The sequence below is a fragment of the Nothobranchius furzeri genome, chromosome 18 (genome assembly GCF_043380555.1).
Source record: "Nothobranchius furzeri strain GRZ-AD chromosome 18, NfurGRZ-RIMD1, whole genome shotgun sequence".
NCBI lineage: Eukaryota > Metazoa > Chordata > Actinopteri > Cyprinodontiformes > Nothobranchiidae > Nothobranchius > Nothobranchius furzeri.
Genome location: NC_091758.1, coordinates 14,619,315 through 14,630,745, shown reverse-complemented (window position 1 = coordinate 14,630,745; position 11,431 = coordinate 14,619,315). Strand labels below are relative to the sequence as shown.

The 11,431-nt window shown below is 43.2% G+C and overlaps 1 protein-coding gene across 1 annotated transcript in view; it reads left to right on the top strand.

The window, feature by feature from the left end:
- Positions 1–792: 792 nt before the first annotated feature.
- The window catches only part of LOC107396554 (chromobox protein homolog 1), a 17,750-nt gene continuing 7,111 nt past the window's right edge, over positions 793–11,431 (top strand). Inside the window, exons 1-6 of the mRNA XM_070546770.1 lie at positions 793–796; positions 854–906; positions 968–1,163; positions 2,355–2,619; positions 5,025–5,196; positions 6,167–6,261. Of these exons, the coding sequence (XP_070402871.1) occupies positions 793–796; positions 854–906; positions 968–1,163; positions 2,355–2,619; positions 5,025–5,196; positions 6,167–6,261 (785 nt within the window). The remainder of the gene's footprint in view (positions 797–853; positions 907–967; positions 1,164–2,354; positions 2,620–5,024; positions 5,197–6,166; positions 6,262–11,431) is intronic.

The window sequence follows — 11,431 nt, the reverse complement described above, 5'->3', positions numbered from 1 at the left end:
GCGGTGCTTTTATAACCTACAGCCACAGAGCTGTTACGTAGTACTGTTCTTGGAAACGTAGCATCGTGCTCGTTAGCCATTGGTTACATCAGACTCAACTTAAACGTGCTCCATACCTTTGAGCTGAAGATGGTGCTAGACTGACATTTTTAGACAGAATTTAGAGTTTTCAAAGAAAATGCATCAAAATGCAAAAATAATAACTACACGTCTACAACACTATTAGACACTCATTTATACTAGTTATCAACTAAAAAAGTTAATTTTGATGTGAGTTGCTCTTTGAAGAACTTGACCTTTCTCTAGTTAGATAAGAAAACCCCATAGACCCTAAGTGAACACCTGTTGGCAAACTTTGCTTCATTACGCAAGGAAAGTCAATTAATTAAAAAATGTGGTCTGAACTACACAAAACTCTCTCATTTCAGCGAGTAAATTCTTTATTAGCTACAAAACAAGACATTTTATTTAAAAATAACACATGATAGATTTAACCCAACTAAACATTTTGTTCAACAAGATTTAATCATGGCATTGATGCATCTTGCTCCTTCTGTACCTGTCCTCGGAGACCATGGCCCATCTCTTTGGGCATTGTTTTGTTACCAAAAAAAAACTTTCGGAAAGACGCCACTGCTTAAATGACTTTTTTGTGTGATTTAAAAAGATTATTTTTGACAGATCATGTTGCACTACATATTTTACCTGATTTTGTTTCTCTCAGAGTTCTTTCTACACGAATGTAAAGTAATACAAACCAATTTATTGTGTTTCTTAACCACTGTTACGAGCATGGGTAAGAAATATTTTTCATAAATATAGCTGATGAGCTGCCTTGCCTTGTCTTTTGCAGAGGATGGAACCAGTGACTGTAGGGAGAACTGGAATTCAGGATGCACAGCTACAGTGACGTAACATCCGGCGGGGCTGTTGGCGGGCAGAAGGGGGAGAAGGGGTCGATTGTTAGCGACGTGTTTCGGGCTATTGTACGGTTCCACATCAAGTAGAGACAGTTTCCTGCCGAACAGCATTTGGTTTTGTTTTTCTAGACATCTTTTGTGCTACCATATTGCTGCTTGTTGTCAGCACACGGTTATTTTACTGCGTTGGAAAGCAGGCCTGCCGTTTGCTTGCACAAGTGCAACAGAGGTTTCTCTACAGAGGTAAGGCTGCTGTTAGCTAACTTTTCGGTCGTAGCATGCCAGCCATGTTGTCTTCAGAACACAAGGGCGAGACGGCCGCTTGCTACGCCTGCGTGCATGTTTTGTGGAAAACACCGTTACGTCGTGCACATGTTGTAAGAGCGTGTTTTTATTGACAGTCCCGCAATGAATTAGACGCCGTTCTGCAGTTGGCTTATGAGCAGGATCTAGCCTAGCGCGCGTGCTCGCAGGTTGCAGTTCGCTCGGCAAAATGTGTGAGCAACGCAATTGTTGTTTTATTTAATGCATTTTGGGTGATATGTGCTTTAGTGATACTGTCTAAAGAATGCTGAACTAACTTTGATGCAGTTGTTCGTCTGTCTACAGTGATGCAACGTGTTAATCGGTGACCAGGGTTTCTAATGGTCAGACTCGTGCAGAGAACATGGTGGACGGTGTTTTTGTTCTTGTTCGAGCTATGAAAACTATTTTAGCGACAGAACCGAAACATGTGGATTTGCGGGTGGTGTGGCATCGAGGAAGCATAGATTAGTGTAGCCAGAGGCGCCGAGAGCCTGGTCGGTTTCATGCGGAGCACGGTATGGCCAGGTAAAGAGTAATTTATACGCGTTCATACTACAGTAACACCTGGTTTTGTTGCAGAGGGAGCACGTGAATGCAGCTGCACACGCGCGAGAGAGTGGTTTGGACTGAGATTTAACATCTGTTGATTTGTGAGCTTTGGAACTGATCACTTTTAAATTCCAGATGGGTTAACATCTGGAGTAGCACACGGATGTACATTGTATCTCTGCTTCAGTTAAACATTTCCACAGCCCTGCTCAGCATCACTGTTATCTCTCTCACACACACACACACACACACACACACACACACACACACACACACACACACACACACACACACAGTAAAAAGTTGGAAATACACATTATTTATATGGGCCCAGTTTTACTTATTGGACCAATACCGAAATTGGTCACGTGATTTTTTTTTAATTGCGTGGCTCTAAGTTTATTTATTCTTTATTTAACCAGGAAGGTCCCATTGAGATTCAAAACCTAATTTTCAAGGGAGTCCTGGCCAAATAAAAAATTGTTTCTGTCTTAGTGCTGACATAGTGTGTGTCCATAGTTAAAACCAAAATAATTTGTTAATGTCTCCTTTTATGTGTTTTTTGGGATCCATGAGAAGTGATCTTCTCAGACATCAAACTGGCGACCGTAGCAGCAAAGAAGGGCAAGAAGCCCGAGGAGGAAGAGGAGCAGCCAGCAGTGGCAGCAGCACCGGCACCAGCTGCTCCACCAGCTGCTCCACCAGCTGCAGCTACACCTGCAGCTGCGCCTGCGGCTGCTGCAGAAGAAGAGGAGGAGGAAGAGTATGTGGTGGAGAAAGTCCTTGATCGCCGTTTGGTTAAGGGCAAAGTAGAGTTTCTGCTGAAATGGAAAGGATTCTCAGAGTGAGTATATAGCTCCTTTTACTCCCTATAATTCTAAATGTTGGTCCTTTCTCCACATCTGGAAAAACACTTCAGGCTGAAGACCTGCTGGTGTGGGACTTCTATGGCTGTGCTGTGAAAACGATGCTCATGGAAGAAGCGTTTTATTTCTGCAATTGCAAACACTTGCATTTTAAAAGTACAGGGTTATTACTGTCATCTAGACCTGTTTACACTTAAGCTGCTTTATCGCGTGCACACTGTGGCTGTAAAAGTCGTGCAGTTTGATCCACGTGTGCAGGCTTTACTAGTTGCACACTAGGTCATCTTAAGAGGAGCTAGTTCAATTTGTTAGCTTGTTATCAGAATCATAGTTGCAGTTTCATCATCTGAGCTGTTTTTTAAGATCTAGGTAAACTTGTTCAATTTGGGGTTAAAAACAAACGTTTTCACATATTTTCCATGTAGTTTTTTTTTTGCCAGTTCCTCTTCTGAAAGGTAGACAATTGTTCTTCTCTTTCCCTCAGAAAATCTTAATATTCTCCTAGTTTGGCCCAGCACAGTTCACTTCCCAATTGCAGCACCAGCCTTATATCATAACCACATAAGTGGAGAAAATGTTCAGTAGCAATGAGAGAATTTGCTGTTGCATGTAGGTGATGTTAACTATTATTTAACATTTAAACTTACTTTCAGATTTTTTTATTTATTCCAAAAACCCTGGTAAGGGATGTTTTTCTGTATTTGGAGCATCAGAAAAAGTTTTATGGTGGAGGTGATGTTTTAAAGTCACTGAGAAACTGCATGCATGCAGTTTGTTGTTTTGCTGCTAATACAGTAGCAGGTGCAGCTGCTAATACAGTAGCAGGTGCAGCTGCTAATACAGCAGCAGGTGCAGCTGCTAATACAGTAGCAGGTGCAGCTGCTAATACAGTAGCAGGTGCAGCTGCTAATACAGTAGCAGGTGCAGCTGCTAATACAGTAGCAGGTGCAGCTGCTAATACAGTAGCAGGTACAGCTGCTAATACAGTAGCAGGTGCAGCTGCTAATACAGTAGCAGGTACAGCTGCTAATACAGTAGCAGGTGCAGCTGCTAATACAGTAGCAGGTGCAGCTGCTAATACAGTAGCAGGTGCAGCTGCTAATACAGTAGCAGGTGCAGCTGCTAATACAGTAGCAGGTGCAGCTGCTAATACAGTAGCAGGTGCAGCTGCATATTTGTGCAATAAAAATGTTATGTTGTAATGGAATTCATGCACTAGTTTTGTTTGCTTTGAGCCCAGAGCAGACGTCACACGCCAGATGACATCAACACTGCATACTTTAGTATTTGTTCATTTATCGTGAGTAATATCGATATCGCAATATTAAGTACTGTTATCGAATATCGCAGGTTTTCCTAATATCGTGCAGCCCTACTCTGAAACTTGTTTGATTTTGCGCTTCGACTGCGTCTCAGTCTTTTTCCATGTAGAACTCAGGGAAAACCCACACGTGCTGAGGACAAAGCGTGACCAAATATGGTTAAATGATGGCGTTTCTGTATGAAAATGACTGAGAATCGACACGAGCTCCTGGGTACGCACAGGTTTATAGGAAGGAATTTAGGGCTTTTTCTATGAACGTTACATTTGATACATGAGGCCCCTGGGTTGATCTGCTTGATCATCTCTTTGAAACCTTGATCGCCGACCATGAACAAGAGTCTCGTGACCAACATGGCCTTGGTCAGGACGTTAGCTTGCTGAGTGTGCACGTAAGAAACTCGTCCATTGAAGAGAACTTTTATTAACACTAACGTAGCAGGATGAAATAAATACGTGACATACAAACGTGTTCTAAAGATAATAACATTGCCACTGCTACTGGTGTTGCTACACTTATGAATACAAGTAGCTCTCTGTTGATGCTGCTCTTGCCTCACAGATGTGCTCCCGTAAAAGGAAAGGAGCGTTTCGCTCTGCAGAGTTTGTACTCTACAGGCCTTTCTTTTGTCTTTGCATAATGCTCCCAAACCCTTAAACTACCTTGCCGACTCTCCATGTCTTCTTTATCCAGTGATGAAGGCTGATCTGAATGGCTACTACTGCGCATTCGCCTCAGAGCTTAACACGGCAACTGACCCGGAAGGCGACCACTGCATGTGCGTTGGGCAAAGAGGCAGGAAGCAACCGCTGAACGTGAATGACGTAAATGGCGCGTCGACTTTTTAATTGTTGGCTATTTCTTTTGTCGTCGTCGTGGTGACGAGTTGACTAATCGTGGCAGCCCTACTTCAGACCCAAACTACAATATCAGAAAAGGCATCAGGCCATCCAGCCCTTAAAGCCGAGCAGTTCCGCTACTGTCACAGTCATGGAGTTCTGCGCTTTTAACCAAAACACAAACATCGTTATTGACCATAGTTTTCCTGCGCTTGTGTCCAGTGAGGACAATACATGGGAGCCAGAGGAGAACTTGGACTGTCCAGACCTTATTGCAGAGTACATGCAAAAGCACAGGGAGAAGGAGGAGAAAAAGAAGGAGAGTAAAAGGAAAGGAGCCAGCGAGACCTCAGGAGAGTCCGAGGAGCGAGCAAGCAAGAAAAGGAAGGAGGAGGTGAGTAAAAGGGCATGGGGCTGGTGTGATGATTAGAGCTGCAGGGATTAACCGGTTTGACTATTAATCACGGTGTGAAACACTGCGATTACCCCACCGTGAAGATGTGTCCGACATCACAAATTTAAAATAAGTAATTAGCAAACCAAGATGAAAGCAAAACTAGATGCCTCGCAGCAGAACCAGCGACAACAACCACCGGGACTGCCCCGGTCCATTTCCACCTAGAACGCTGTAACGCTTTGTAGGTGGTTACATTTAATAAATTGCCAATAGAATACAAAGATAATCAATAAAATGTAAAATTCCATAAAAATATGGATTGTCAATATTATTGAACCTTTAATATTCGATTGTTGATGAAACTAGGTACTTTGGGTGTGCCAGGGAAACTGGATGATGTCATCTGTGATGTCTGTTTTTTTAAATGAATCTGTTTTTTTGTTTAATGTGGTTTAACAAGTTACCAAATTTAAATTAACTCATCCAACACCAGTGCAGAATTATGATACACTGTGTATTGATTCAAATCTCAAGAATCCATTCAATTCCGATATATCCGGCTGAAGATGTTCAAGTCCAAAAATGCTGCCTGACAGCATGTTTATGATAATCACAATTCTGAGAGAAGGATTGGGCCACGCCGCCGTTTTAAATGACCAATATTTCCTTAATTAGTTTGTTGTTAATAGTGTTGATATACTACACATCTACTTAGTCGTATAATTTTTTTTTTATTTTTATTTTTATTTTTTATACTTAGTCGTATAATTAAGGTACCAGCAGCAAAAGAACAGTTCACCGACCTGAATCGATATATCGGATCAAATCATATTGCGATAATCAATTCTAATTCTTGGGAATCAGAATCAAATCGATTCTTGAAATTTAAATCAATACCCAGCTCTAGCCACCACATATGTGACCAGATCTTATGGTTAAAGCTTGGCTCTGATTTTCTGTCATTCAGGGTGAAAAGGCCAGAGGTTTTGGGAGAGGACTGCTGCCTGAGAGGATTATTGGAGCCACTGATTCTAGTGGAGAGCTGATGTTCCTGATGAAGTGGTAAGTCCCCAGTGTTAAAGAGTTAAGTACCCATAAAAAGTATTCAGTCGGATATTTAAAATTTTACTTTCTGTTAGTATCAGTACATTTTAAAATGAGTTTTTGTTAAGAAATAGACAATTTCTATCTTTTACCGTATTTTCCGGACTATAGGTCGCACTTTTCTTTCATAGTCTGGCTGGTCCTGTGACTTATATACCAAATTATGTATACCGTGCTGCTGCGCCCTGACTGTTTATTATGTTATTGTTACCGGTTCTTGTCTTGCAATGTGAAACGCTTGTTCTCAGATTTTGGAAGAAAAATAATAAAAATTTTCCCCCAGAATGCGACTTATAGTCCGGTGCAACTTATAAATGTTTTTTTTTTTTCCTTCATTATACATTTTATGGCTGGTGCGACTTATAGTCCGGAAAATACGGTATGCTGTTTGCGTAGGATTTCGTACTACGTGAATTTACGTACTTTCTCATCAGACGGTCACAGGACATATCACTTTCATTTCTAGTGAAGTCCAACAGGATAATTCAGTACCAGTGAAAATGGAGAAGTGTATACTTTAGGGCTGAAACGATTCCTCGAGTACCTCGAATAATTCGAGTACAAAAAATCCTCGAGTCAAATTCTCTGCCTCGAGGATTCGTTTAATTCATATTTAATTAATTCATGGCTTTGCAATCGCCCGGGGTCATGTTTCACCCGGACCGAAATAAGTGACGCACATGCCCACTGGGCTGAATGCACACGCGAGTAGCGAACGTAACTTAACTTTCTCTTAAGCCATGGCGGACAACGTGGACCCCGGTGGAGTGCGAAAAAGACAGAAAAAGTCAAAGGTGTGGGACCATTTTTCACGTCGTAAGGTGGAAAACGTAGTCCAGTGTAAATACTGTAAAATGGATTTAGCCTACCACAACACCACATCCTCCGTGCTGCAGCACCTGACCAGGAAACATCCACATGTAAATGTCACTTCTGCAAGCGAACTCAGAGCCTCTTCAAGGTAATGCATTTTAGCCTGTATTTCTATATATTCTGCGGACACTGTGCAACTTTTTCATTTGTAGCACTCAGTTTCAGCTCACACCGTACGTCTGGTAGCAACACGTCTGACTTTTTATTGTGTTATTGATGTCCGTTGTCCCTCGGGATTGCTGCAGGAGGACACGGGTATTTATGAGTGGCGGAAGAAAACGAAAGAAAGTAAATAAATGTTTTGTGATCAGTATAATTTGACAAAACCACGGCAAACATGCTTTCGACAATCCTTGTTATTGTGTGAGAAAAAAGTGTAGAAATTAAAACGGACGTGTGTTAATAGGGAAACAGCCGGCGAGCTGTTTGCGCATGCGCCGTGAGCGGTTCCGGTTCTGTTTGGGCCGCAGCCGCTCGCAGCACTACTTCAACAGTTATCCTCTGGCTTGCAGGCTAGCAGATTCTCGCACGAGGGGAAAATCGGCTCAGGTTTACTTATTTTTTGCACAGGCATTTGTTTACTGTGAAGTAAAGTTGAAGTGCTGAAGTTTTGAAAACTAATTTTGAATAAAACTTGAAGAATAACTGGCAATTGCTTGCTCATTTTAAGAGGTCTTTCATAATTATAACATGCTATTTGATATAATGGTTTACAAACACAAAAGGGTCATTTATTAGAGTACTCGATTAATCGAAAAAAAGATTCGATAGAGTACTCGATTACAAAAATATTCGATAGCTGCAGCCCTAGTATACTTGCAGATAATGCACCTTAAAATGACAGGTAGCATTTAGTGTCAGGGTAGCAGTGGAGGAGCTGTTTCCAAGGCAACAAGGGTGACTAATGTAAGCCATTATGTTCAAAATATTGTTTCAGTTGGTTTATTGTTTTTAGAGTGCAGTGGTGCCGGTAACACATTCTGTCCATCTGTTTTGGTCCACTTCCAGAGCCCTGGATAGTGACCGTTAATATGTACTCAGCAGCCAGCAACACAAACGTAAACTACGTGTTTTCTAGTTGGTCATACAGCAATGCTGAACAGTTTTAGAAAGAGGCTGAACTGCCATTTTTCTGCCAGAAATTGCAATTTCACATAGATTCATGATTTTCTTCCAATACAAATTTATCACTTCACAAAAACTAGAGTGATGTTTACAACCATGACAGGACAGGACATCACACCATCAAATAATTAAAATCTTTCCCCTTTTTTGTCTTTTTTTTAACGTGAGTGCCTTGTGATCCTTGGGATTAGAATCCTGCAGGTCCCATAAGACCCAACGCAGATTTGAGGTAAAGGTCAGAAATTCAGTGGGATTAGATTTCTTCTTCCGGCTCTTGGAGAGTACAGACAGGTTTTTTTCTCCTCTCCCTCCCTCCTTATCCAAGGCTCTTTGTCCTGTCTGTGTACGGCGCTTCTGCGTTTTTTCTGGAAACTGGAAATTATTAAACATGGATCTGATCAGTTGGTTTCTCAACGCGATTGACAAATTTTTTTCAACGATGAGAACGAGAGAAGGGGCTCCCGGATGCCCCTCTGGGACAGATCCAGCTGGGCATATCATGGACTCCTGGAAACTGTGGAACCTGATCTGCCTCTCTCAACTGTCTGTAGAGGATTCTGAAGACGTCTGGATATTCGTCGTTTTGGTGTCGGGATTCCTGCTGTTTGGCCTGAGCGGTTACCTGGCTTACTGAATAATTAACGAGCTTTCGAGGAAAGCTCAATCCCGGAGCTCAGGGATAGATTACACCGCGCTGTGAACGCACAAACTCATATAATTGTCGAGATGAGTCGTAAGCTTGGATCTTTGGCTGAGATTCAGACTCTGGCACAGAAGGTTGATTCCATCAAGGAGCAAGTGGACGGATCAGCACGGATTGGGTAACTCTGAAGGGCCTTTTTTCCCTCCCATAAACCCTCTTGACCTATTACTTGGGCTGCATCGTGGCGCAGTGGCTAGCACTGTTGCCTCGCAGCACGAAGGTTGCAGGTTCGAAACTGGGCTCGGCTGCGGCCTTTCTGCGTGGACTTGTGTGTTCTCCCCATGCATGCGTGGGTTTCCTCCGGGTACTCCGGTTTCCCCCACAGATCACAACATGCCCTATAGGTTATAAATTGTAAGTCACTTTGGATAAAAGCGTCTGCTAAATGAATAAACAAACATTATCTCCCTCCCCTGTCCAAACGGAGGTGATGAGCGCTGCTCCATGCGGCTGCATTCACTGAAGTGAGGAGAGTCCCAACCCTGCCTCCCCACCTAGTGGACACTTATGTTGTGTAATGTCTGAAGTCTGTGTGCATATCTGTCTGAGGTGTTTCTTTGCATAGCAAAGCTGCCCTCTCTGTTGAGGATAACTCTGAAGTGCCTTTTTCCCTCCCCCTGAATCTGTCCTCATATGAACCCTCTTGACCTATTAAGGTAGCACGAATGCGAATGACTACAGTCACCAACTCTTGTCATGTGTCTATGTATGTGTGTCTGATCTCAGAATTGTGTGTACTGAAACTAATTTCCCTCTGGGATTAATAAAGTATTTTTGAATTGAATTGAATTTTAAAAAAAAAGTCCCAGCGCAGCTCATCGCAATAAGAGGGTAATTGCAAAGTCTTCATCTCCAATACAGACATGAAAATCCCTCACCTTTCCGTGAACTTTGTTATTTTCTCCTACATAGGCTCAGGCGTGGCGCTGCACCACGCATGAAATTCTAGTGCCACACCTACACCTAACACGGTACATGAGAAAAACAGGTAAAAACATTAGATGGGTAAATGGGTAAAACAAGAGATAAAGAGACCAATGAAAGCAGGGAATTAAAATCAACATCAATGAAGGCCTAACTCAGACACATTCAGGGAATGCCAAGCGGAGGAGGTGGGGTTTTTAGGCAACTCTTAAAGGCTGGCAGAGATGGGGACAGCCTGGCTGAGGGTGGCAGCTGGTTCCAGAGTGACGGGGTTAGGACTGAGAAAGCCCGGTCTCCGCGAGTACGACACCTACAACGAGGGACAGCGAGCAGGCCTTGGTCAGAGGAGCACAGGGCGCGTGATGGGGAATGTCTGTTCAGGAGTTTGGCCAGATAGGGGGGAGCACCACCCTGGAAGAAATTAAAAACAAAGACGAGGAGTCTGAAGTGTGAACCATAGCAAACCAGAAGCCAGTGCAGGGAGGCCAGAACCGGACTGATGTGGTCCCATTTCCTGGTCCCAGTCAGGAACCTGGCTGCGCAACCTGTAGGTGACGCAGTGATGACTGACCCAGTCCAGCATATAGAGAGTTGCAGTAATCAAGCCTAGAAATTACAAAAGCATGGAGTACTCGCTCCAGGTGGGCTCTCGACAGCATAGGCTTGATTTTTGCGAGGCGTCTCAGATGAAAGAAACTGGACCGGATCAGAGTTGATGTGAGCATCAAATTTAAGTCCAGCGTCAATTTTCACCCCCAAACTCGTGACAACTGGTTTTGAGTAGGGAGAAAGAGGGCCAAGATCAACATCACGACCCACAGCCCTGCTGTTGGGGTGAAAAACAATGAGCTTTGCCTTTCCCTCATTCAGATGCAGATAGTTGGCCATTAGCCAAGACTTCACTACGTTGAAGCCAGGCGTACACTGCGACTTTTTCACTTTTTTGAGCCGATTTTCCACTCGTGCGAGGATCCACAAGATCGGGGCGAGTTTTGCGCAGAGCGTCGTGTAGTGTACGGGGGTTACGAGAGGCGATTAACACCACGTGACCAGCTACTGATCAGCAATCGTGAGCTCACACAAACTTCTGGCGTGTTTAATATTTTGCTCGTCCCTCGTGAGGGTATCGCACTGTTGAAGCGGCGCTGCGAGCAGCTGCGACCCAAAAAGTATCAGAACTGCTCACGGCGCATGCACAATCCTGCATCAACACTGCTCGCCCGCTATTTCCCTAATAACACACATTGTTTGTTTTTGTTTCTACACGTTTTTTTACTCACAAAGATTGTCAAGAAAGCGTGTTTGTCGTGTTCATGTCAAATTAAACTGATCACAAAACACAGATTTACTTTCTTTATTTCGTTTTCCTCATCCAACCCCCATAAATCCCTGTGTGTCCTCCTGCAGCACTCCCGAAGGACAACAGGCAAAACAAGACAAAAAAGTCTGACGTGTTGAGTAAAAACTGCTATTTTTAGCATATTTTTAGGTCCGACGTGTTGC